This window comes from Acinonyx jubatus, chromosome C1, assembly GCF_027475565.1.
Source record: "Acinonyx jubatus isolate Ajub_Pintada_27869175 chromosome C1, VMU_Ajub_asm_v1.0, whole genome shotgun sequence".
NCBI lineage: Eukaryota > Metazoa > Chordata > Mammalia > Carnivora > Felidae > Acinonyx > Acinonyx jubatus.
The window spans coordinates 15440669-15468210 of record NC_069381.1 but is presented as its reverse complement, the minus strand read 5'-3'; the positions used below and the strand labels follow the sequence as shown (position 1 = coordinate 15468210).

General features: G+C 53.1%; 1 protein-coding gene across 5 annotated transcripts in view; it reads left to right on the top strand.

Moving 5' to 3' along the window:
• ECE1 (endothelin converting enzyme 1) overlaps window positions 1-27542 on the top strand; it is a 113272-nt gene that overhangs the window by 29031 nt on the left and 56699 nt on the right. For 2 of the 5 annotated variants that reach the window (XM_053208475.1, XM_027060171.2), the window contains exon 2: window positions 23136-23222. In XM_053208475.1, the coding sequence (XP_053064450.1) occupies window positions 23136-23222 (87 nt within the window). Of the gene's footprint in view, window positions 1-20240; window positions 20380-22768; window positions 22910-23078; window positions 23223-27542 lie in introns of those variants that run through there. The other 3 variants (XM_053208472.1, XM_027060173.2, XM_015086367.3) reach the window with 3 other exon arrangements.

Genomic DNA, 27542 nt, shown 5'->3' with positions numbered 1-27542 from the left:
TTAGGGCTTTCGAAGTCATCCTGGAGGCTGGTCGAGTGAGGCAGGGCCAGCTGATTGTCAGTTTGGTCTGAATGCCACCATGGGGTTGGTCGTGAGTGGCACCTCACGTCTGGGGCCGACCCACGGGGGAACTGCAAAGGTTGGGACCGTGCTAGGCTTAGGATCCAGATGCACGTGGTGGGAGAGCCCCATCACGCAGGAGGCAGCCTGATCTGCCTGGAGCATGAGCAGAACTGCCTTCAAATCCCGGGCTTGCCACTTACTATATGTGTGACATTAGGTAAGTCTATCAAGCTCTCTGAGCTTTATCATCTCCATCTGTTAACTAGGGATAGTGGCTCTCTCTTGCAGAGCTATTGATAGCTTCAGAATTGAGTATAACAACCTTAGCACAGTGCCCACAAGGTTGTTATTAATTACAGTATGGTGAGGGGGGGAGGGTATTTCAACTAGAGATACATACTGATCACTAAAGGTGCACACAGTTGGGGCAGCTTAGGACACAGAGGAGGACTTCATGAAGGAGATGACATTTGGTCTGGGTTCTGAAGGGTGAGTAAGAGTTCTCCAAGCTAAGAAGTAAGTTATGGGTCAGGCAACCTCTGTATGTCCTGTATTAGACTTGGTGTTGAGAAGGGTGTCTTACAAACAAACAAATGCTGGTTACTTACAATTTGATAGAGATACATGACCCTGTGAGTTGGTGCAGGCCCGGTGCTGACTAAATAGACAAATTGAGAATCAGTGATGCCTGGGTCAGAGGAGCACGCAAAGGCTATGGGCTGGCGCATTCGAGAAGTCTTCCTGGTGGGGGTGGAGGGTAAGAGTCAGATGGGAAAGGAACACACGACAGAGAGGGGTGCCTCACACTTGATTTCCTGGCTGGACTGGGTCAGGAAAGGGGTGTCCCCAGCCTGGCAGGGATGAAGGACAGACCTCAAGGGTCCTGGAGGTGGTCCCACTGCATCCCTGTCACCAAGGCTTGTGCTGTTCTCTCCCCTGGAAGAGAAGAAACGTTCCCAATTGTTAATTGTGCAGTTGGGCTGGCTGACCAGGAGCCAAGCCCTAGGGTGAGGAGGAGGAGGAGGAGGAGGAGGAGGAGCTGGGCTGGATAACTATAGAGCCAGGAGTTCGGGGGGCCCAGGAGGGGGTTTGGGAATGCCGCTGGGTGCTGGTGACTGCCCCAGGCAGGGACACCTCCCGAGCCAGAATTCCCACGCTGTGCCGCGGGATCCTGTGGTGCCTAAGAGCTGCGTAGACCTGGGTTTGAATGATGGCCTCTCGCCGGCTGTGTGGCCTGGGCCTGGTTACTTAACCTCTCTGTGTCTCCACATCTCGCCTGTCATGCGGGGTAGTCGTTGGCACAGGACCTTGGAATGAAGTCCTTGCTCACGAAGTGGTGTTCGTGGCTGCTGCTGTGGCTGCTGTTACTCGTTCGCAGCAGCGGGGCCTTCACTGCTGCCACCTGCATGACACAGGTCACACTCAGGTTGAACCCTGGGGTCATTCTGGCCACCCATACTGCCTCTCCAGGAGCCAGAACGCTGCTGTGCCCGTGCCCTTAGAAGGTGGTAGAACTCGAATTCCTGTGTGCCTTTGTCTTTTTGTGAGTTATCTCCTTATTTCTTACCAGCCAGCCCCACAAAGTAGGTTTGCATCCCCGTTGGGTAGATGAGGAAACATGCTCAGAGAGGTGAGGCCCCTCTCCCAGGATCACACAGCAGTAAGTCACAGGGGTCCACAACCTTTGCTCCTCCCACTGCTAGATGGGGGGAGAGCTTGTGCCGCGGAATCATGGCCTGCACCTTCCCGCCCTTTAGTCACCCCTCCACTTCCTTTCCTGTCGTGTCCCTGTCTCTGGTTCTCCACCCCCTCCTCGGCTCCGCTCTGCGCCTGGGGACCACTCTGGGCCAAGGCTGCAGATGGGGCAGCATGTGTCCTCTTGAGCCAGTACAGCCCCTGCTCCCCCCACTGTCAGCAGGAGTCGGGCCTCCTCTCCCTGCTCGGCATTTCCTCCCAGGCTCCCCCCAGCCTCCCGGGCAAGCACGACACATGTGTGGTGAGGGGGGGTAATGGGGACCAGATGCGAGGCCGAGCCTGGGGTGGGCTTTGTGAGGCGGACATTCCTGGTCACTGAGGCAACGCCAGCTCGGTAGCATCTGGTTTGGCAAGAGTCCACCCTGATTGGCCGGGGCTGCGTGGGGGCGTCACCCTCCCACGAGGCCTGGGCAGTGTGGCAGGTGGGGACCAGCACTTCCTGCTGAGACAGGATTTCAAAGTCCGGGAGGGAATAGCGGGGGGCAGAGGGGCGGAGGGAAAACAACAGGGGGTTCAGCGGCAGACAGGCTTGGCGTCTGGCCTTGGCTCTGAGGTTTTATCATCTGCGGAATGGGAGCCAGTGGTGGCACCCACCCCACGGATGTGCGCCAGAATCCAGCAAAGAGCAGTACCGAGTGCCTCAGGGGCTTTCGCTCTTTCTCCTGCCACACGTGAGAGCGGTGTTCTTGGTGTCCCCTTCTCCTGATAAACTGAGGCACAGGGTGGTCGTGCCACTTGCCCAGGTCAGACACGTAGGAGGAGGCAGAGCTGGGATCCGAACCCCGGGCCTCCTGGGTCCCGAGTCCACCACTCTCCTGCTGCCAGGCCGTCCTGCCTCCCCATGAGGGTGACGACGTACAGGGAAAGGGCCTTGCCACCTGGCGATGCTGGCTTGCCCCAGAAGCCCGTGTGGTATGGGCCTGCCGAACGGAGGCGTGGGTGGATGCCCGGAACGCCCCTGCACGTACGGCGAGGGGAGCTGCCGGGCTTGTGACCCTCTGGGTCCTGCAGGCGGGCAGCCGGCCAGACCCACTGTGGCCCTGAGAGGGGCAGGGAGCCCCACTCTGAAAGCCGTGGCCCCCATCCCTCCAGGCCCTACCGCACGCCGCACACTTTGTCCACGTTCTCTTACTCCTCACAACCACCACTTGACCATAGTATCATGTGTCTTCGCCAGAAGCTGGTTGGAACATCGGTCCAACTCACCGCAAAGCTGGAGTCCTTTCCCACGGGTGCACCAGCTTCCTGAGGGATGGGTTCCAGTGTCCTTGTCAGAGGTTTCTTTTTTTAAAAAAAGGTGATTTAGACGATTGCAGGCAGAGGATCCCGGTGGGATCAAAAGATCCTGGTTGGCCCCGTGGGCAACTGCCTCTTCTTCTTGTGTCTTTTCTTCCTCTTTTTTTTTTTTTTTTTTTTTTTTTTTTTTAGTGTTTATTTATTTTTGAGAGAGAGAGTGTGAGCGGGTTAGGGGCAGAGAGAGGGGGAGACACAGAATCCGAAGCAGGCTCCAGGTTCTGAGCCGTCAGCACAGAGTCCGACGCGGGGCTCGAACCCACAGACCACCTGAGCTGAAGTCGGATGCTCGACCAACTGAGCCACCCAGATGACCCTCATCTTCCTCATTTGTTGAAAGCGATTTACCTTCAAGGGGGCAGAGCTGAATGCCGGGACGCCAGGGTAACTAGAGCCGTGGCCCTTTAAGACTGCCTGGTCCAGCGGGTGGGACAGCCACGTACCCAGTCCCAGGTCATCCGGCAGCATGGTGGGATCTGGTGGGGGTGTGCAGGGTGCCATGGGAGCACAGGGGAAGGAATTTGCAGAGCCAGGGTGCCAGGGCCACGGCATGGACACAGATGGTGTCTGTCTAGCTGCTCTTCCCTCTCTTCCTGCTAACGGCAGCCCCTTGGGAGTAGTCAGTGCCAATCATAGGGCCTTGCCTCTTGCTTCTTCACCAGGAGGACACATGAGCCAGGCCTGGCCAATCAGACTTGTTCCCTAGGACTGTGTTTCAACACAGGGAGAAAGGAGGGTCCTCTAGAAGAGAGGTTCTAGAAGAGGGTTCTCTTCTCTAGAGAAGAGATCGGGTGAGCCTGCCCGATCTCAACTCAGGAGGTGAGAATGAGGGTAACACACCAAGGGGAGGAGGGGGAGGGGAGAGAACCCACCAGCATCCTCTGAGCTCCTGGGTCTCTTCCTGTCTCAGTCCTGAGCCTCCCTCCCTTTCAGGCATGCAAGTCAGGCTGTTTGCTTTGATACAAAACCCAGTTCTTTCTGGGTTTCTGTCACTTACAAGGCTGAGGGTCTTGACCAAGGAGGCTTCACAGAGGAGGTGACATTTGAACTAGGTGTTGAAGGGGTTTTGGGAGACAAACAGCAGTGGCAAGGTTTTGCCAGGCAAAGGAAGCTTGGGGGAAAGACGTGATCATGACCTGCCTAGGGGGTGGCAGATGATGATGCCTGGGCAGATGTTAAAGGGCCTCATGTGCAGAGCTTGGATGCATTGATCCATCCATCCACCCATCCACCCATCCACCCATCCATCCATCCATCCATCCATCCAGCTAACCAGTCCGCTACTGTGTATCAGGCACCATTGTGAGCACTTCACAAAGAACAAATTTCATCCTCCTAACAACCCAGTGAGGTAGGTACTGTTATTTCCCCAATTTACAGGTGAGAAAATGGAGGCACAGAGAGGTTGAGTAACTTGCTCAAGGTTGTGTCGTGGGTAAACAACGGAGCCAGAATTTGAACCCAAGCAGTTTAGCTCTAGAGTTTATCTTCTTAACCACAGAGCAGGGGTGACCACCCCTGACTCCGGCCCAGAGTTCTTTCTGTGGAACTTCTGTGCCTTGTGCCCCAGTGGGGACGACACATGCCCATGCCCAACCCGTGGGAGCTCCGGTGTAGCTGGATGATGAACAGGGGAAGCCGGGAGGGTCCTGTGGATTCTCTCACAGGCGGTGGGGTGCTCCCCTGGCCCATTTCCAGTCCCAGCTAGCCAGGAGCTAGGGCCAGGCTCCTGCTGGGCACTCCCTGTCCTGCAGTTTCCAGAAACAGTGAATGACAGGCTCCAGCTGGGTCTGGCTAAGCCCTCGGCAGGAGGTCGATAACATGAAGGAGCTCTGGCTTCCAGCCCAGGTACTGGAGAGTTTTAAAGCCGTTTCTGACAGGGGAGGCCCTGGGTGGCAGGAAGGGGAGTCCTGGGTATTGTCAGCATCAGTCCGTGGCCCCCGCTTGCCTCAGGCTCAAGCCCCTCCCACGTGCCAAGGGCTCCCCTTCTATTTAACGGAGGCAGGGAGTACCAACCCCATTTTGCAAACGAGGAGTTTGGGGCTCAGTGAGTCTAAGTGACTTGCCCAGGGTTGCACAGCTGCATTTCCTAGATCCATGTGACAGGCTCTGGACAGCCTCACTCCTGCCTCTTCAGCCTCATCCCTGACCTAGGGATTCTGGAACACACACCAGAGCTCAGGTCTTCTGGCCCTTCCCACAGGACACCTTTCCTCATCTTATCTCCAATTTACAGAAGGAATTTTCCCCAGTGAGAGTGTTTTTCCATTCCTCCAAGGGAGGAGCCCAGCAGCCCCTGGGAATCCTACACGAGTGGTCTCTGGGGTCAGAGACTAAGGGGACTAAGTCTTCTGATTCTGCCCCCCTTTCTGGCCCTGGCAGGATATGGGAGAGAGGAGGCCAGTCAGTCTTGAGAGCCTTCATAAATGCTTGTAAAAGGAAAGCACTAAGGAAGGAGGCACTTCAGCCAGGGGCAAGGAAACACCATTTAGGTTGTGCCTCAAAAGAAAAAGATGAGGCCTCTGTGACTAGAGCAGGGAACAGGGTTCTCCAGGTGGAGGAGACCACGTAAGCAAAGGCCCGGAGTTAGAGAAGTGGAAGGTGCGCTCTAGGGGAAGGGTGGCGGTTCCCATGTGGGTGGGAGGAGCTGGGTGATGGTTCTGTGCGGGAGTGGGGCAGGCAGATTTCTAGAGGTCACCTGTTCTGAACCCTCTGGGAGGAACCAGAAGGGATGTGACCCACTGGGGTCTTGGGAAACCAGTGAGCCAGCCTCCTCCTCTCTTTTGAACCAAGATCTTTCTCCCACATCTCTGCCCCACAAGGATGCTCACGGCAGGCCCAGGCTCCCAAGTGGGCGGGGGCCTCTCCCCTGGGCCCACAAAGGCTTATCTTGTCCCTTCCCATTTCCTGTCTGGAACGGCAGCCCCCCCCCTCCCCCAAAGGGGGCACCACCATCGAGGCAGGGCTGGGCTGGGCCAGTGAGGCAGAGCTCCCAGCCCCAAGTTGTTTTCATCAGTGGGTCAAAGAATGCCACACTCTGTTCTAGAACTGGAGCCCCAGAGCTGGTGGCGACAGTGACCAGAATGGGGTGCAATGAAAGGTGCCCCCATGCTCCCAACATCCTCATGTCAGTGGGCACAACGATGATGTTTGAATGCCGTCTTTTATGTTTGAACAGCCACTGCAGGTGACACTTTCCACACAGTGTCTCAGTGGCCACTCCTGTCAACGCTGCAAGGAAGCTGCTACTATCTTCATGGTGTGGAAGGGGAAACTGAGGCTCCCAGAGGTGGCATGACTGGCTCAGGGTCACAGTTCCCGAACAGCTAAGCTGGATGTGTCCCACTTCAAAATCTGTGTTTCCACCCATGACATGGAGATCCTGACTCCCACCCCTCAGAGTTGCTGTGAAGAGAAAAGCGAATTAAGGGGAGTGAACCCCCATGAGGAGAGATAAAGCGCGGCAGCCAGCGTCGCACGACCCTGGCTGTGGAAACATGGACAGGAGTCCTGAGCAGCAGGTGGCCCAGGAGCTGACACCCCGGACCTAGAAGGGAGAGGGTCTGGAGGCAGGGACGCCATGGGCCGTCAGCTGCCCTTGGCCATTCTAGGCCCAGGCAGGCTCGGTCCTCACTACTCAGCCCTTAGCATTCATGGCGAAGGCATGCAGGGCTTTGGAAGGAGCGCTGGACTGAGGGTCCAGAGGCCTGGCTTCTGGTCCTGGCCGTACCCCTGATTCAGCTTACTCAGGGGGCTTCCTCTTGGGGCCTCGGTTAGTTCATCTGTAGGATAGGACGGGATGGGGTTCGGACAAGGCTCACTTCCCTCCAACCACACTGCCCTTGTTTCTGCTCCGTGCACACAATGCTTGGTGCTGTCTCTGGGGCTTTGCTCTTGCTGTTCCCTCTGCCTGAAGTGCCCTTCTCCCAGCTGACACCTGTCATTCTGCTTTCAGTCTACATGTCACCTGTTCACAGAGGCCTTCCCTGACCCCTCCCCAGGAGTTCACTACCACGCCACCCTGCTGTACGTTATGACCCAGTGAGGCAGTCGGTCACTGCCTCTGCAGTGAGGCATTCAGGATACTGCGTAGGGTTAGGGACTCTAGAGTCGGATCACCTGTGTTCAAATCTCAAGTGCCACCACTTAGAGCCACACGATCTTGGCCATAACTTCTCTGTGCCTCAGTTTCGTCACCTATAAAATGGGGTCATTAATAACACATATTATTATTTTTGTTAGGATGAAATAAGAAATGCATTAAAAATTAGCACTTGTAGAGCTTGGCACACAGTAAGCACTCAATAAACGCTAGACGCTGTTATTATAACTCTTAGCAACATTGTTCAGCGTTGGTCTCACCAATTAAAATCCACGCTCCTGACAAGGACTTTGTCTTGTTCAATGGTGTGCGTGAAGCACGGAGCTCATTCCCTGGCACACAGTAGGTGCTGAATAAAGATTTGCTGAATAAGCAAACAGATGGATGGGCACTGACATCCCCCACTTCTGGCAGCTCCCGTGCGGATGGAGAGGGGGACAGATGGGCGCTGGGAAGACGGACCTCGGCCAGCACCTTGCTCAGGGCCCAGCCAGCCCTCTCCGCTCCCGACAGAACCCATGGTGGGCCCCATCCTGGCCTGCCCTGATAGGGGTCCGCACCCTGAGGATAGTGGGGTCTCTCTAGGGATCCAGGCAGCTCCTGTCTCAGCCACCGTGACCACAGCAGTGTCGGTGGGTGTCTGATGCTGTTTCTCGGCTCAGGTTCTGGCAGCCAGGCGTGGGGGCTAACGTAGATTTTTCCCTATGCTCAGCAGCCCTCCCTCCTGAGCCCGCAGAGTTGGGCCCAGCGTGTTTTCTTGATCACTGCCACCCCCTCCCCCAGGTTCAAAAGCTACTCTCACAAACAGAAACACCCCCAGCGGCCCCGCCCATCACTCCCACGCCTCCCACCTGTTCCAGACTCCAGAATGGGCCTTCTCCCGCAGGCCCCTGGTCCTCTGAGCGGCCGTGAGGACACTGGTTTTACGTGCCCAGGTCTGGGAGGGAGATAGTGCTGTGGCAGCGTCTCTACACAACACCAAGGCTCACAGGGGAGATTTGCTGGAGGCCCCACAGTCGTCAAGGACCAGAGTCCTGCGTTTCAAACCCGGGCCTCACTGTTTGCTTCTTCTGCCTTCATTCGTTCATCCAACTCATGTTTACTGAGCACCTAACTCTGTGTCGTTTGCTGTGAGGCTGTGATCACGGTGCCCACCCTGGTGGGTGATCTGGAAGTTACTGCAGCTTTGTAACTAGCGCGTACCCCAGTGCTGTTCAATAGAACTTTCTGCGATAGGGAAGTGTTTCGTGTCTGTGCCATCCATCAACCACGCATGGCTGTTGAGCCCTTGAAACGTGGCTGGTGCAGGGGCACGTGGGTGGCTCAGTCTGTGAAGCGTCCAACTTCAGCTCAGGTCCTGACCTCACCGCTCCCGAGTTCGAGCCCCGCGTCGGGCTCTGTGCTGACAGCTCGGAGCCTGGAGCCTGCTTCGGATTCTGTGTCTCCATCTGTCTCTGCCCTTCCCCTGCTCATGCTCTGTCTCTCTCCCTCTCAAAAATAAATAAACATTAAAAGAAAAAAGAAAGAAACGTGGCTGGTGCAAATGAGGAGTTGAATTTTTTACTTTAATTTTATTTTAATTGACTTTAGTTTCAGTACTGCATGTGGCTTGCTGGCTTCTGTGTTGCACGTCACGGGTCTGTGTGCAGTTCTTTGAAGATCAGTCATGGCCTTAGACCATAGGTCTCCAGCTCAAATATGAGCAGGGGGACCCACTTGTCTTCCTGGGGGCACCCTAGGCTGTGTCTTCTTTGGCGTTTGCCAGTCTATTAAATTCACAGGTGTTCTCTTTACACCACAAAGGAATCACTCACCGTTTGCTTTGAAACATGAGACCCTCCTGCCCCATCTTTCCGTTTTCGCTTTTTTCTTCTTATCATGGCGTAAGTTTCATAGAGTGAAAGGCACAGACCGGAAGCAAACAGTTTGATGAGTTTTGACAAAGGTAGACACCCGTGAAAACACAGTGGGCTCGAGATACGGGACATTTCCAGAGCATTCCATTCCCCCAGAAAGTTCCCTCCTGCCTCTTTCCAGTAAGTCCTGTCCTCAGAGGCAACTGTTATATTCTAACGTCTGTCACCATAGATTTGTTTTGCCCTGTTTAAGCCTCACGTAAGGTATTTTCCCACCTTTTTATTTTTTTTAATTTTTAACATTTTATTTATTTTTTTGAGAGAGAGAAAGACAGAGTACGAGCAGCAGGGCGGGGGAAACACAGAGAGAGAGGGAAACACAGAATCCGAAGCAGGTTCCAGGCTCCGAGCTGTCAGCGCAGAGCCCAATGCAGGGCTCGAACTCATGAACCGAGAGATCATGACCTGAGCCCAAGTCGGACACTTAATCGAGTGAGCCACCCAGGCACCCCGGTATTTTCCCACTTTTGACTAAGACAAGGGTACAAGAAATTCTTCTCTTTCTCTTCGTTACAAAAAACAGAGCACTAGCATGATGACAAGGGGCAGCTGACCCCGGGCCACATTGCAGAGGAGCCCGGAAGGGGTGGGGTGGGAGGGCTGTGGTGTCCCGGGGACTCGTGGCCTGTGCCAAGGGGGCAGCCACTCCTCGGCTCCAGGGGAAAGCTGAAAATACTGATTTTCATGTAAAGTCTCCTAAATGTTGGTATTTCAAAACCTTGTACTGCACCACAGGCCGAATAATTCACATCTGTGGGCCAGACCCGTGGGCTTCCTGTGTTGTGAGTCCTGCCTCGGGCTAATCAGCATGTTAGTAATAGTAATAGCTGATATTTGTTAAGTGATTCCTTTGTTTGAGGTCCTTTCCTAAGTGCTTGATGTTATTAAGTCATCTAAACCCCCTAACAATTTATTAATAAATCCATTTTACAGATGAGTAAGCTGCACCATAGGGAGGGATTAAGGGACCTGCCCAGGGTTACAGAGAGTGAGGACTTGGCTGGGCTTTGACCCCTGGCTGATTCCCAAGTCTGCGCTCCTCACCACCACCCACATTCCCCTCGGGAGGCAGGGTGCAGGGGAGAGGCCGCCAGGGGCGAGCACACCACTTGGGGTGCAGCGTCGCTAGCCACCCTGGACAGGCAGTGAGAGTGCACCTGGGCCCCGCCTGCCAGGACTGCCCTGGCACGGGCAGTTTTCAAGTTCAGACGCCTTGGCTGTCAGTTGGTGGAGTCCCGATTTCAGGAAGTGCCGGGAAAGCAGCCAGGGGCGGGGCTGGGAAGATAGAAGGCTGGCTGCCCCTTGATGAGGCTGTCAGGGAGCGCTGGGCAAGTGGGGGCAGAAGTAGCAGGAACCCGGCAGGGGGAGAGCCCAGGCTGGCGGGGGGGGGGGGGGGGGGCAGGGGAGAAGGGAAGAATCAGCCAGGGGAGCCTACGGCCAGGCCAGGCTGCTGCCGCCCTGGGGAGCTGGTGGCAGGAGCATCCTGGACGGTGCACCCATGCCCCCCCGCCCCACCCCCGCCCTGGCCTCCTTTCCGCACATCATTGTCCAGACAAGCCTATCACTTGGGGAAGGAAGATAAGAATCATCAGGCAAAACAGTGCTGCGTTTGTATCATCCCCTCCCACCTTGGGGAGGCGGGGGGCACAAGAGGAACCTGAGGCCCAGAGAGGGCACAGCCAGGAGCCAAACCCGGACTGGCTTCTTTCTACTCCAGTGCTCTTTGTGCTCCGTTTGGTCCTATCCCTCAGGACTTGGTGTGGTGGGGAAAGAGGGTCTGTGGTCCCTGGCAGGCAAGTGTCCCAGAAGCTTGACGGGAAGGGCAGGGACAGGCCAGACCCTCCTGTCTGTTGTGTGTGTCACTGAACCAGGCTGGCATGAAGTAAGTGATAAATAAGCATTTGCCATTGTTTTTGTTTGTTTGTTTTTTCCCAATTTGATCTTCACACCCACCTTTGAGATATGTATTCTTTTTCTTTTTAATGGTTATTTCTGAGACAGAGAGAGAGAGAGCGCGCGCGCGCATGCACACACACACACACACACACACACACACACACACACACACACGGGGGAGGGGCAGCGAGAGAGGGAGAGAGAATCCAAAGCAGGCTCTGCCCTAACAGCAGAGAGCCCGACGTGGGCCTCGACCCCACAAACCGAGAGATCATGACCTGAGCCAAAGTCGGACACTTAACCGACTGAGCCACCCAGGCACCCCAAGGTATGCGTTCTTATCTTATGTCCCCCATTTTACCAGTGAGACAGCCAGGCTCAGAGAGGTAGAAAGTCATTGGCAGGAGTAAATGAGTGATGTATGTAGGGTGCTTCACATCATTCTGGTGCACAGCAAAGGGCTGTGGGCCATGGGCCAGAGCAGGGATGAGGTGGCAGGGCTGGCTAAGGAGGACCTCTCGGAGGAGGTGACATGGCCCGGCCTCTAGGGCTGCTGGTTCTCCTCTGGGTAAGGTGGTTTCCTGCATAAGACGTGTGCTGGTTGGGTGTCCTCACTCTGAGAATGCCACCTCCCACCAGAGCAGCAAGTCACATGGGCTGACACCCCAGGCCTTCACAAGCCTTCTGGCAGGCTCCACACCAGGGGAGACCTCTGGGCCTGGCTCCACATCCCGTGCATTGTGAAGGGGCAGCCTGGCCTTGGGGCGGTCACGTCACTTCTCTGAGCCTCAGTTTCCTCATCTGTCAAATGGGGACAGTGCTACCCACCACGCAGGGTTGTGGTGGGGGCCTGGCATATGTTAGGTACTCAGTAAACAGGTACCACGGAACCGCTGGGAAACAGCTATTGAGTCGAACTGGACTTTTAAAGTCAAAGGACTGACAAATCCCCAGTCTAGCTTGATCCGTCCTTGAGCACAGAACCAGAACCTGCCAACTGCTGCGTCTGAAGCTGCGTGCTTCAGAGGATCAGGAGTCCCTCACCCTTCTTCAGCTGTGTCTACACTGGCTGAGGGCGCTAGCGAGCAAGTTTGTCTTTAGTTATTCCTCAGACTCAAGAGCTGCCAACACTTACTGAGCACTTGCTGTTTGTCAGGCACTATGCTAAGGCCCTTATGTTGTCATTTTACACAGGGGGAAACAGGCTCAGTATCTGAACCCTGGGGACTCAGCCAGTACGTGGTGGAGTTGAGACTTGACCCTGTGCAGTCTGGCTCCAGACTCTGTGCTCCTAGGAAGAGAAAATAATCTACTAGAAATCAGCAAAAAGGGTCAATTTGGGGCAGTCTTTCACAATTGCAAAGGCTTTACATGCGCATGATTCAGTTCTGGCCTGATGTCACCAGATGAGAATGGTGTTATCATTTCGTGTCTTCCAGTTGAGGACAGTGAGGCCCAGACAGGTGCTGTGACCTGCTGGAGGCCACATGGCTAGGCTGGAATGTGGGTCTGTTTCCCTTCTTCTTCTTTTTTTTTAAGATTTTATTTTTAAGTGATCTCTACACTGAACGTGGGGCTCAAACTCACAACCCCGAGATCAAGAGTTGAAGAGTCACATGCTCCACTCAGCCTCCCTTGTCTCCCAGCCTCCCCTTGTCTCCCAGCCTCCACTGGGGGAGACAGCTATTGGCTTGAATGGTGGCAGGCGGCAGGTCCCTGTGAGCTCCACTGTGGGCACGGCCCAGCCTGCCCCACAGCCCCCATGCGCCCACCCCGCGGGGCAAACACCATCCGAGCCCCAGGCCACCACTTCCTGTATCCACATCATCTTCGATCTCAGAGCTTTAGAGCCAGTAGTTCTCAGAAAGAAATATAAATGAGTGATTTTCAAAATCCACCCCGTGGAGCCCTTGAGGAAGCCAGTTTGGGGTCAAGATAGGGGATCATTGAACGTAAGTGGCAACTCCGCGTAGATCTCTTTTGTAGTTTGGGTTGGGTTGCCATGGCAACCTTTTAATTAATTTATTTTAAGTTCATTTCTTCATTTTGAGAGAGAAAGAGAGTGTGCCTGTGTGCATGGGCACATGGGGAGAGGAGCAGAGAGGGAGAGGGAGAGAGAGTATCCCAAGCAGGCTCCGCACTGTCAGCGCAGAGCCTGATGCAGGGCTCCAACTCGTGAACCATGAGATCATGACCTGAGCCAAAATCAAGTCGAATGCCTCACCGACTGAGCCACCCCGGAACCTGGCAATGTTAACTCTTCAAAATAAAGGGCTCTATGGGGTTAAAAACATATGTGCTTGTGAACCACCGTTCTAATCTAGCAAACTGCCTCCCCATTTTACAGGTGGAAAAACTGACTTCAAAGCCCATGCTTTCCCCATAGGTAATAAAAATATTCAGGCACTGTTCTAGGTTTTTTAGCTTGTTGAACCCTCCCACCCCTTTGAGGGCAACACTTTTGTCTCCATTTCACAGATGAGGACACTGAGGTTCAGATGGCAAAGCGGTTTGCCCCAACATTAGAATCCAAGGAACCCAGCTCCCAAGTCCATGCTTTCAGCCATGCCCAGCTTGACAGGCACACCCTGTTTGTGTCCTGAGGGGAAGTCAGCATCCGACTTGGGGCCAGAATGTAGATCTCCTGCCTCCCAGCCCACACCCAAGCCTTCTGTCTAGAACACCACCTGGGCCGGATGGGGAGATGAGCAGCCCTGTGTGAACCTTGGCTCTGTTCTTCCCTGGCTGTGTGACCTTGGACAAGTGAATGGACCTCTCTGAGCCTGTTTCCTCGCTTTAGAAAAGGGAGAATGGGGGCCACATCACAGAGAATGGGGGCCTGTTATCATGAATGTTAAACAGGATCATTCACCTGAGTTGGTTGGCACGGGGTCTGGCACAACTGTGAGGGCCCCAACCACCCTCAGTTCATGGATCCAAGGAGTCCCCAAAACTTCCAGCCCCACCTTCTTCCCCCTCCCTCTTCCCTGCCCTCACTACCCACCTCTGTAACACAGATACTAATTACAGCCATTTCCACGAGCTGCTTCCTGGTTGAGCCTAATTATGAGACAGCTCCGTCATTACCATTACAAATATCATTAAGTGAGACGGATTAACTTTGTCCTAAGCTTTATGTGATGAGATCAGCAAATTGTTCAGGCACACTGGGTCTCCTCGGCTTGGGACTTACCCAGACTGGTCACCCTGCGCAGCTTAGGGCCAGCTGCAAGGTTCTGGTCTGTTTTGATCTTGGTGCTTAGAGAAGATTGGAGTGAGTGAGCTGGCCCGTTAACCCAGCCGAGAGGTGAGGCCTGTGGCGGGAAGGATGGAGCAGGTTGGGGCTGCCATCTTATGTGTTGTCATGGCGAAACCATAAGCTCTGGGCATCGATACAGCTGGGCTGCAATCTGAGCTTCGTTATTTACCAGGTGTAGGGCTCTGAGCGTGTTCCCTCCCCATGTCACAGTTGTTCTGCACTGGCCCAGCACCTGGCATGTCATAGGTCCTTCTAATTGTTGCTTCCCTTCCTGTCTTCTGTCGTTCTCAGTATGACGGGGTTCAGGGCTTTCTGAACCCACCCACCAACCACCCACACTCATGTTTACCGAGCTGCCTCTCTGCAAGCACTGGACGGAGGACTTTCTGTGTCTCATTTGAGTTGATATGTATAAAGACCCTATGGGGCAGGTACCATCATCATCTCCACTTGATAGACGAGAAACCCACAGAAAGGAAGTGGCATGACTTTGTGAAGGTCACACAGCTGCCCTTGGCTGCCAGTCACTATGTTGGGATGACATATTAGAAGGTCGTGCAGGGTGCTGCTGGGGAGCACAGAGGAGAGGTCACAGTGAAGTCCGAGAAGGCTGCCTGGAGGAAGATGCATGTGAGCTGAAGAGTTGGTGGGGAGGAAGGGGGAATGAGAGAGAGGAGAGGCCTGGCAGGCAGAGGGCAGTGGCTATGCAGAGGCCTGGCAGCAGGAAGCACGGTGTGTTTAGGGGACTGACCGTACATGTTTTACTGAGATTCGAGTATGTGAGGGGGACTGGTAAGAAAGAAGCCCAGAAGGAACCAGGAGCCAGACCCCAGCAGGGAGGGGAGGTTGAAAGCCAGGCCAAGGCCTCTGGTTTTTTTCTGCCAGTTCCAGAGAGCCAACCTGTGAAGGAGGAGGCTGACTGGACCATATCAGTTAGTTTAGAAAGTTCGGCTTGGAGCCAGCTGGGAGAGGAGACACTGGGGGGAGTGATAAGCAGAGATCAAGCTGGTTAAAGGGCCAACCAGGGAAGGCTTCCAGGGGGAGGAGGGGCAGACCCAAGCCCCCCACCCCCAAAGGGGCAGAGGTGACAGACGGAAGCTGTCCCGTGCAGGGGTGGAGAGAGGCCACGTACCTCGGTCAGCAGTGTGATGTGCAGCCCGTGTCAGGGAGGAGGGAGGAGGTTACCGGCCAGCTCTGGGGCTTGGGCGTGGGCTAGCCTCCTCGGCAGCACTCAGGTGGTTGGTTGGCAGCACCAGGTAGATTCTGAGTGCCTCCCAGGGCCCCCAGGCAGGTGAGTCAACGTGGGGCCAAGTAGGAGAGTGTTTTCCAGCTCCCTACATGTGTAGGCACGTCTCCTCTGCCAGCACATTAGGGGAGCTCGGCCTGCGACTCTGGTCCAGACCAGGGCGATTGACTCATGGGCTGTTAGGGCTGCTACCTCCTCTGAGGAGGCAGTGAGCAGCCTTGGTCTCCCATGTACATTCTGTACCCTCGGCCTCCTGTCTGTTGCAGAGTCGCACCTGTAGGCCTCCCCTGCCTCCAGCTCCTGTCTACCTTTCCATGTCTGGCCTCCAGCACCAAGTGAAGTCTCCTTCCCCAACCTCCACTGCCACTTATATCATCCCTCTGTCTCAGAACACAACCAGGGCAGCCTGTAGTCTCCAAAGGAGGTCAGCCTAGGGAGCCAGGCCCCAGGAAGGTGGCCCAAGAAGAGAGGAAGAGGCCGTGAGAGGGTCAGGAAGATCTGGGTTCAAGTCCCAGTTCTGTCACCAACTGGCAAGCTGCTTCCTTTCTCTGGCCTCGGTTTCTACATCTGTAAAATGGGGGTCCCAGGGCTTATTCCGCAGGGTGCTCATGAGATACATATAAGATAAGGATATAACAGAGCCTTGAGAACTGGGCAGTGCTGGGCTCGTGTCCATGTCCATGACTCCATTTTCTGTTTTAGAGGGCAGCAGTTGTGGTTTTTTAAAAAAATAAACATTTTGGGGCACCTGGCTGGCTCAGTCAGTTAGGCACCCAACTCTTGATTTCGGCTCAGGTCATGATCTCACAGTTCAGAGTTCAAGCCCCACCTCAGGCTCTGTGCTGACAGCACAGAGCCTGCTTGGGATTCTCTCTCTCCTTCTCTCTCTGCCCCTACCGTGCTCACACTCTCTGCATCTCTCTCTCTCTCTCTCTCTCTCTCTCTCTCTCAAAAACAAATAAACATTTGAAAAATATTTCATTTAGAACAGTTTAGATTTATAGCATTTTTGAGAAAATGGTTGAGAGAGTTCCCTTACACTGCAATATTGATGCATTATTACCAGCTGAAGTCTGTACCTTATTCAGATTTCTCTCGTTTACTAATGTCCCTTTTCTGTTCTCGGATCCCCACCCCAATACATTCAGGAGTCATGGCTCCTTAACTCCTCTCGGCTGTGACAGTTTCTCGGACTTGCCTTGTTTGTTGACAGCTGCCTTGACCTTGACGGTTTTGAGGAGTACTGTCAGGTATTTTGTAGAATGTTTCTTAGTTGGTATTTGTCTGATGTTTTTCTCCTTATTAGACTGGCAATAATATGCCCTGGGGAGGAAGGACACAGAGGTAAAGTACCCCTCCCACCACGTACCAAGAGTGCCTACTATCACGCTGGACTTACCACTGGTGTTAACCTTGATCAGCAGGAAGTTGGTTATTTTTGTCCTGACTACAGCAGCACAGCTAAAGTAGGGCCAGTGTTGGCTGAACTACGGTTGCGATCAGAAACATGGGCAAAGGCAGAAGTAAATGGAAAAGTGGTGAAGAAAAATAAAGAGGAGCAGGTATGAGGTGGGGATGGGATATGATGCTTACGTGCCAGGCAGTTCACAACAACCCTTTTTTACAGATGAGGAAACTGAGGTCCAAAAGGGGAAATGAGCTCAGGAACCTGGGATTGGGCCCAGGTCTGTGTTGGCTGCCTCACCCACACTGTTGAAAAAGTTCCTTGGGGTGTCTGGGTGGCTCAGTCGGTTAAGCATCTGACTCTGGGTTTCAGCTCGGGTCATGATCTCATGGTTCATGGGATCAAGCCCCACATTGGGCTCTTTGAGGAAGTGTGGATCCCACTTGGGATTCATTCTCTCCCTCTTTCTCTGCCCCTCCCCCACTCGCATGCATGCTCTCTCTCAAAATAAATAAATAAACATTTTTAAAAATTATAAAAAAAAAAAAAGAAGAAGAAGAAAGTTCTTGAAACTGTGTTCCCCGCAGCATGGATGAGGGAAGGGGTGTTCCTGAATTAGGTTGTTTATAATTCACTTTATTCCACAAAGAATTCATGATGGATTATGACTAAAACTCATTCAATAAAATACTATACAATAGAAATGGAAAACCAGGAGCAGAGAAAACAGACTGAAAAATGTGGACAAGGAAGAAGCTGAACGTAAAGACCAGGAAAGTACCCATAGCTGAGTTTCTGATTTGCCGGACAGCTTCCTGGCAGCCAAGGCAAAAAAGGGTCTGGGACAATTGCTATGATTCCTATTATCAAAAAGCAAAGAAGCTGTTCATTCCTTCAAGAACTTTGTGGTAAATTTAAAAAGAGATTAATCATATGGAAATTTCTCCTGTAAAAGACCAAGCAGTGTAATAGATGATACAATAGTAATAAACGTCATGTAGCATCGTCTTCAGGAGGGACAGTCCTATTTTCACTGTCTTGTTCGTGCCCATAACTGTTCTGTTTGATTTTACTTGATTGTCATCAAGCAACTAAACTCTACTCTTTCTTCTTTGTTGCGGTCACAGATGCTTATGCCCTTGTGAAAATCCAGGATACAAATTAACCAATTATCTGGGCGCCTGGGTGGCTCAGGGTTGAGCATCTGACTCTTGATTTCAGCCCAGGTCATGACCTCACAGTTGGTGGAATCAAGCCCCACGTCTGCTTGGGATTCTCTCTCTCTCCGTCTCTCTCTGCCCCTCCCGTGCTCACTCTCTCTCTCTCTCTCTCTCAAAATAAATAAACTTAAAAAAAAATTTAACCGATTATCTATATACCAGGTTGTGTTCTAGGTACTGGGGATGGAAAGTAGTAAGATGATTGTTGCCCACTCCCCCAGGTCCTCTCCATCCCAGGGATAGAGATGCCCAGACAAGGCCTGAGCATCAGTGCAGTTGCCACTTGGGGGGGGGGGTGGCGGGCACACCACAGAGAAGGAGGCAGGGAGGACCAGATGTCAGAGGAGATTGACCAGAGATGGAGAGCACTGGTTGGGAGGGGGCCCAGTCTTGGGAGAGGAGATATCAGCTGCTGGTCCCTCGGGGGTGGGACCAAGTCCTACTGGGAGCTGCCCCCTCAGCTTACAGCACAGGCCTGACCTGCGTCAAGGACTCGATGGACTCCTGTGGGTGGTCAGCGCCTGCAGGGCTGGGTCAGGGTTAGGGGACAACCGCTCACCTGAGGGGCATATGGAGGATGGACCTGGAGAGGGAGGAGTTTAGCGTTTGTTCTTTCGGTGGTGGGGGTCAAGGGAAAGTTTGCAGCCCTCATGTTTTATAAGTAATGAAGAAGTAAATAAGGGCAATTCACACTTAGTGAGCACATGCTGTGTGCCCAGCCTGCTCCAAGTCAACTCACTTAAATATGTATGACAGCAGTCCTGCGAGGGAGGGATTACAATCATCACCCCCACTTTCCAGATGAGCGACTGAGGCACAGAGAGGCTGTCACTGGGAATCCAGAGCACAGGTGCAGATCTAGAGCTCTTACCCACTCTGTGGTTGTGTCTGTTAAATAACAGTATTGAACTAACACACAGTGCAAGTGTGTATTAGATGACATATAAGGACAGCACGGATCCCAGCCAATTATGAGCCCCCGAGGCAGGAACTGACGGAGCCAAGGCTTAGAAACAACACGAAAACAGCTTGGAGGGTGTGGCCAAGGAGTCGCAGGCCTCGGAATGTCACTCGCGACTGCTCTTCCTGCCTCTGACACACTCCCAAGTCTCCTTGAAGATTCCCCGCCTTGGGCAAACCAACCACAGAACCATCTGAGTGACTAACACAGTCACAGCACGCAGGATCACACCCGTGTGTCACTGGGCCAGAGGCCTTTGTTGTCAGAAACGTGAGAGTTCTCCAATATTCCTCGTTTCTGTTCACCCCGGGGTGGGGTTTCCAGAGCGGGGCACCAGCACCCACGCCTCTGGCTTTCATCACCTTCTGTGTGCGGCTGCGGGCCTGGGGACGAGCTGTGGTCCCCACTCCTCCGTACTTGGTCTCCACCGAGCCCTTCTCGTGAACACTGAGGGGCCCGGTGAGGAAAAGCAGATCAAGGCAGACTCCCTGCAAAGCAGTTGTGTTCTTCTGCTTTCCCGGAAGCTCATGGGGTGGGGCGGGACACCTGCAATGAGACAGAATAAGCACGGCCACCCTGCCGGCTCGGGGCCTGGACTCCACTCCGTGAGGGCCCCACCTGAAGGAGCAGCTCCCCCTTCCACAGGGAGCACAGGACTAGGAGCACAGGGCCAGGTGCAGGGCCTTACTAGCCGTGAGGCTGGGGTTCCTGGAGGCGGCAGCATGAGCTGAGGCATCGCACTCTGCAGCCGGGCGACCTGGGCCACCTGGGCCACCTGGGCGGCTGGGGAGGGGACTGTCACATCCCGCCTCCTCCCTAATCCTCAGTCTTCTCACTGGGAAAGTGGAGGTGATGGTTCCCTGCCCCCGCCCCCAGCAGGGCATCTAGGGGTCAGGAGAGGCGCATTTTTTGTGCAGCACAGAGCAGGTGCTGTTTTCTCCCTGCCCAGGGCCTCCGCTCCCTCTGGCCTCTCACTTCTCCTATAACATGGAAGTGTTACCTGCCGAGGCTGAGGCTCCAGGTAGTTGTGGGGACCCAGCAAGACCGTGAAGGGAAGGCCCCTTCCGGCTCTGGGTGGGGACAAACATACGGCTGCCATTGTTGTTGGGAGTGTCACTCACTCACTGACTGGAGCCTCTGTGCTCCTCACCGAGCCAGCCAAGCCATTCCCACGTCTGAGGCAGGCGTTTTAGGAGGGGCACCTCAGCTTTTGTGCACTGGAACATAAACAAGTCTCCATCTGAGCGGGTTTCTGCTTGGGAGGTATGTGAGCTGTGTTCATCATCCATCCACAAACGGGCTGCAGTGGGACGGCTGGCCCCCGTGGCCTGGCCTTGGCCCCTGGGATGGGTTTCCAGCCTCCCTCCTTTGCCTCCTACCTTCGCTCCAACACCCACGGAGGCCCTGGCTGCGGCCTAGGCCCCGGGGGGTACGGGACCTGAGGAGCCCTGGCCCCCGCTTCAAGGTTCTCTCGTTTAGAGTGCTGTGGGCTTCAACAGAAGGAAGCACGGGGTGGGGGCCTGGGGTGGGGGGGACACTGAGCAGGGGGCCAGAGGCTCACTTGTCTGGAGGGTGGTGAGGAGAGCTTCCCAGAAGGGGTGACCTCTGAAATGAGACAGAAGAAGGAGGAGCCACTGCCTCTCTGCACCCAGGCAAGTTACTTGCCTGAGCCTCAGTTTCAGGCTCTGTACAAGGGGCCAGTAATACTCAGAGGGAAGGGCCAGAGGCTTAAATGAGATGATGGATGAAACATTAGCTGCTGTGCCCGGCTGTGTGGTGAATTGAACTTCTTTTTCAAGGGTCTTTTCCTTGGGCGGTTGACACTTGTTACTTAATGTGACCGAGTGTCCTCGTTTCAGAAAAAGTCCAGCTGTAATCCAGCGTGAAGTGAAGAAGCGCGGGAGTCCTTTCTCTCTGTCTCCAGTGGGTAACGGGAACTCCTCCACCCAGTGGAAGCAGGGCAGAAGATTCCAGAATTAAAATTCTTCCCATGCACCCTGCCTCCCCCCAGGGCCTGTGCCCATTAGATATGTTTCCTTTATCCTTAGATGTTGCAAAATTAGATTGTCAGGAACTTCAGGGCACTGCCCCAGAGTAATTTTCACTTTCCCTGTACTTGTTCTACTATCGATTTGAACTGTCTATCGAGCATCTACTGTATGCGAGGTGATGGGGATTCTCTGTGCCAAACAGTGTCCCAGGCTCATGATGCTTGTGGTGGGAAGGGAGGGATTGATGTAAAAAAAATAATGATGCTGATGACAACAGGGCTGCAGTAAATACTATAAAGGGAAAAAAAGGGGTACGTGGAAGAGAATTTGAGGGGCTACTTAAGAGTGGTTAGGACACTGGACGAGGTGGCAGTTTTAGCTGAGGTCTGAAGCAGGGACTGGTCATGGGAGGAGTAGAGATGAGTAAAGAATGTTCCAGATAGAGGGAACAGCAGCCATAAAGATCTTGGGAGAGGAGAGAAACTTGAGAATCTGAGGAACTGCGTGAAGGCCAAAGAAGTTGGGGCCTAGTGAGTGAGGTGGGGAGCAGCATGAGACGAGGGTCAGGGGTGGCCCCGGGGGCCGTGGGGGACTGGTAAAGGGACTGCCCTTGCAGAGTTTCAAACAAGGGCATAGCGAGATCAGAATTTCCTTTTAATTTTTTTTAATGTTTATTCATTTTTGAGAGAGAGAGAGAGAGAGACAGACAGAACATGAGCAGGGAGGGAGGGCGTTGGGGGTGGGGAGCAGAGAGAGAGGGAGACACAGAATCCGAAACAGGCTCCAGGCTCCGAGCTGTCAGCACAGAGCCCGACACAGGGCTTGAACTCATGAACCGCGAGATCGTGACCTGAGCCGAAGTCGGACGCTTACCAACTGAGCCACCCAGCCACCCAGATTCTGTGCACATATGTGTGGCTGTGAGAACCAAATAATGGGAATCAACAGACGTGCATTGTGGAAAGCTGAAAAATGGACAAATGCAGGGGACTCCAGGTCTCACTGGGAGTGGAGGGTCCTTTGGGAAACTTGCCGGCTAGACTTCTCTGAGATGGGAGGCACGGAGCCCCTGGAGTCCCTACCTGAGTGCACCCACACCCGAGAGAGCCCACTTTTCCAGCCCAGGTCACAGGGACTGGGGAGGGAGCACCTACTTGAGTCTCTGGACTGCTGACAGGGAAGGTGGAGGGAGGGGTGGCTGGGTCACCTTCCTGGTGACTTCCAAAGTCTGGAGTTTTCTGAAATTCTCTGGCTTATAAGGCCCCTGAGCTAGAGGAAGGGGGAAATGAGAGGGGAGACACCTGTCTTTTTTATTCCCCCTCTTTCCCTCCCCCCACCCCCCCCTCGTCTTTCTATCTCTGATGGGGAGACTTACTTGAGGCACCTAAGGGCCACTGGTGGGTGGAACCTCTCTGTTGACAGTCGTGATCCAAATTTGGGGCATTTTCCTCATACTTGACTCCCGTATCCGCCACCCACTTTACTGAAGGGAGAGTTGAGTGAGGTTTCCTAGGAGGAGGGGCTGCCCCGAGACCTCTTCCTGCCTGCTAGGGGGTGGCGGTGGGGGACCACCACCTACCCCGGGTCACCCCGCGGGGCCAGGGAGGGAACCGGGAACCGCGCGCGGATCGGGCCCCGCCCGCCAAGGTGTCGTGTTGCCGTCCGGGCCCCCGCAGCCCGGCCCGCCCCGGCCAGCCTGTCGCCCGGGCTCCCTGGCGGTGGGGACTGAGCGTCGCGGGGCGCAGGATGCGGAGCGGACGGCCGCAGCGCTGCGGGCGCTGCGGGCGCTGTGGGTGCGGGGGGTGAGGCGCGGCGTTGCATAAGCGGGATGGGGGGGAGGGGGGCGGGGAGGGGGCGGAGGGAGGCGGGACCCCCCTCCCCCGCCGCAGGCCGGTCCTTGGGCCGGTCTCGGTGTCCCGGCCGGCCGGGGCGGGGCGCGCGGTGGCGCCGGGCCGCTTCCCCATTCTCCCCATTCGTGCGAGAGCCATGGAGGCGCTGAGGGAGTCCGTGCTGCACTTGGCTTTGCAGATGTCGACCTACAAGCGGGCCACGCTGGATGAGGAGGACCTGGTCGACTCGCTGTCCGAGGGCGAAGTGTACCCGAACGGCCTGCAGGTAGGAGCCCTGGCCCGCTGCGAGCCCCCAAGGCAGCCGGTCATGCGCGCTGCTGTCGCCCCCGCCCCCATCCCTGCCAGCCCGGGAGGGGGCCGTGCCAACCTGGCCGCTCTGGGCTCCGTGGGGAAGAGGACTTTCTGGGGCAGAAGTGGTCCGGAGGTGCTGGGCTCCCTCCACCCGTGTCTCCTCCCCAGCCCTGGCTGCCCCTAAATCCTCCTGCCACCTGCAAGTGAGACTTCCACCCCTTGGCAGAGTTGAAGCACCCTATGGAACTGAACTGGACCGATTACCTTTCACACAAAAGGCAGCCCCCGAGTGCCGAGGAACTTGCCCAGGGTCACATAGTCCAATAATGGCAGAGTTTAAAACTGTCCCAGGTTTGGCTCAGAAAGCCCTGTGTCCCTGGAAACCCCTCAGTCCTGCGCAAACCAGGATGGTTAGTCACCCTCTCTGGTCGGCATGACCCCATTCTTCACTTCCTGCGTTTCCTGCAGGGAGGAGCCCATCTTCTGCCTCCTCTTTCCTCCCCTTTGCAGCCCACTCACGAAACCCAGTTTCTCCCCTCCCCACAGTCTGCCCCTGTGGGACTCAAACGGGCCCACCACCTCCCTACCTTGTGGCTGCTCTTCTCTCGCTGCAGGGCTGAGCTGGGGTAGTGTTGAACAGGACCTCAGCCCCGGTGAGGTTTGGACCCAGGCGGGTGGATGGGAACGAGTTGGAAGTGTCAGGGACACCCAGGGGGACCTTGATCCGACTCCTAGGAAGCCAGCTCGCAGAGAGGAGCAGGGCATCTCAGTCCGAGGATTTCTGCCAGGTTAACCAAGGGAGGAATTGGGGAGCGTGTTGGGGCCACGCATTGAGCTGCTACCAAATCACAATTCACCCAGGGGCAAACTTAGGGTGCATGCAAACTCACACCTCTTAGAAGTTGGAATGGGATGCCTAGGTGGCTCAGCTAGTTAAGCGTTCGACTTCAGCTCAGGTCATGATCTTGCAGTCCTTGAGTTAGAGCCCCACGTTGGGTTCTGTGCTGACAGCTCAGAGCCTGAAGTCTGTCTCCCTCTTTCTGTCCCTTCCCCATTCATACTCTCTCTCTGTCTCTCAAAAATGAATAAATGTTAACAATTTTTAAAAATAATAATAATGTTCAAGATTTAAAAAATAATAATAATACCAATAAAGGGAAACAGCATTGATGGAGTCCTTCCTACAGTTAATTAAGTAGGCCCAGGGAGATCCCAACTCATGATTCCAAGTGGTCTGCCCGCTAGAATATGGCACCCTTACCTACATCATCCCACTTTACTTTCAGGACCACCCACATGTGGGGATTACTGTTCCCACTTACAGATGAGGAAACAGGTTCTGAATGGGGATACAACTCGCTTTAAGTCACTAAGAGCTAGAAATCTGGGAGTGAGAAATCAACTCAGTCTGTCTAAAACCTCTTCCCTGGGACCCTTCTTGAGAGGCTAAATCCAGCAGGAAATTAAATTTCTGTGGCAGGCACTTTTCCCTTCACAAATCAAAACAGAGTCTAATCAGCAACCTTTTCAGTCTCATATTGCCCAGAAGGTTCTAAATATATCAGCACAAACACATTTCAGAATTCACCACAAAATAATATGTGGCGTTGTCATCACCATACTAGGACAGGTAGCCCCCACAGGTAGAGCCTTTTTCATGTCACAGAGTATGTTCATCTGCCCGAGGCTGCCTAGCAGAGTGGAAGCTGGGGTCCCGGGTTTCATGGTCTTGGCTGAGCTGCTTAATCACGAAACTGTAAAATGGGATTTGGACAAAGTAAATGTAATTCCTATTATGGGGCCTGCTAGGATTATTGTTGTTTTTATGACATATGAGGTAAGGGCCCCATGGCTATGTTACAGATGATGAAGCTGAGTCTCGTGGAGGTTGGGGACATTCCTGTGGTCATAGAGCTGTCATGTGGGATGGAGTACAGTGTTGCCGTCCCTACACCAATCTGCCAAACTGGGCACATTGTCTACTTTTTATACAGGAAAAGCCAAAAATGTTGAAAGGACTTGGGGCATTTCTTTGGGTACCCAGCCCGGCTTCTCTTGAACCCCCTTGACTTCCCCAAGGCAAGTATGAACTAGCCAATGTTTGAATCAAGAACTTGATCAACTTACAAAGCAGAGTTTTCTATTAATTTTGTTTTTAATCATTAGGGTTTTCCCCCATCCCAATATAAAAACTTCACATGCTTATTTGTAAAAAACAAACAAACAAACAAAATTCAAGTGTAGGGGTGCCTGGCTGGCTCAGTTGGTGGAACATGCAACTCTTGATGTCAGGGCTGTGAGTTCAAGTCCCACACCGGGTATAGAGATTACTTAAGCAGAAAATCTTAAAAACAAATAGTCTAACATATTATATATATATATGTTATATATATACATATATATATGTATATATATAATATAACATATTATATATATAATATGTTAGACTATTTGTTTTTAAGATTTTCTGCTTAAGTAATATATATATATATATATATATATATGACTTAAAAAGAAACAGTAATAGTCTTTGTATAATAGTATTTGTATTTGTCTTAAAAACAAATAGTCTAACATATATATATATATATATATATATATATATATATATATATATATGTATGTATATATATGACTTAAAAAGAAACAGTAATTCCAGCATTTGGAGATAACTACTTCTAGTTTTCCACATTTGCATGCATATATTTTTAAACATAATTGAGCTCACTCTGAGTACACGATGTTGTACTGTGCTTTTTTTCATTTAATGACACTTCATAAGTATTTTTCTATGTTGTTTAAAAACTTCCAAAACATGCTGCCATTGAAAACTAAAATGCCTCATGGTACCAGTAGGTAAAAATATATTTACTCAATCTGGTAAGGTTGGAAGATAAGCCTGGTAACTTTAACATTGCAGGTGACCGACCACCCTTTAGCCTTTCGGATGATTTCCTATGCCCTGAGACTAAAGACGCAACGGCTCCTTCAAGTTTAAGATTTAAAAAATGGCCCCTGTCCCCCCACCCCCAACTCTCCCTCTTTGATGGGCAGCTATAAAAATAAGCTACTTGATTTTTCGAAACTTTGAAGCCCATTATTCTAGAATACCAAAGTTATCTATACCAATACTAACAAATGAAAACCTTGAATGAAACTTGACCCCTTCATTACTGAATATGCTGACCAAATACTGAATTTAGCTGGACCCCCGTTCTACCTGTTTTTCTTTTCCTTTGTCTCACATTTAGGCCCCAGTGAATTGTGATCCACTGAGTGCCGAATTTAAAGCCGGATAGGCCCCAGGACAGATCCTCAGCTTTGCCTCTTATGGGCTGTGAGACCTAAAAGCAACTCATGGAAACAGCTTTTTTTTTTTTTTTTTGTCAAATGGGGTTAATATTATTTATCAACAGTTGTTGCAAAGATTAGAATGAGGCAGTGTAAGTGAAAGCATTTTGCATAGTGCTCAGAAAATGGACTGGGTTGCTATCGGAATTATCGTGACTCACCAGGTGTGAGATCTCAGTGATGCCCTGAATGTAACCACCCTGCTCTCTGGAGCCTCTGCTCTGCTCGGGCCGGCTGCCTGGCCTCCCCAGCAGCCCAGCACACACCATTTCAGTGACTCAAAGGGAAATAGCTAAAGTGATACCTGCAGCCTAAACTGGAGAGCCGGTGGCCGTGACTGTTACCAAAGCCTGTGAAACCCATCCTGTTGCTCGTAAAAAATCAATTGTTTCAAGAGAAGAGAAAGCTGAGGTATTTAATTCTTAATGGTGGTTTTCTCATTTTTCTCTCCCTGCCACACACAGGCCTGTCCTTCGAGGGCGATTTCAGGCACAAGCCCGCTCAGTACTTTATAAAGACCTCTGTGCTCACCAGCAGGTCATTTCGGCTCATCTCCCCATTTGGGCCTTACACTCCTGGCTTTCAAGTTCTTCTAGAATTTGAGATGGTCAGACCTGGAAGCTCATCTAGCTTCCTCATTTTAAAGATAGGAGATGGAGGTTCAGAGACTGCCCAGCGACACAGACACACATACATGCAGGGGTCTTGATCAAGTCGAGGCGGGCCTTTGACGCCCCCCTTTTCTCACACCTTTGGTAGCTGGGTGTTCCTTCCGGGAAGAAAAGAGAGCTGGAGACGTGCTTCTTCTAAAAACTAGACTTTGGTTCCTGTTTAGATGGAAGGAGCCCTCCACCCCACAGCAGGTACTGTGGGGTGCTACTGATAAGCTACTATCAGTCATTGGAAGAGAGTCTGGCATGAAGGCAGGGGACAGGTAGGGCTC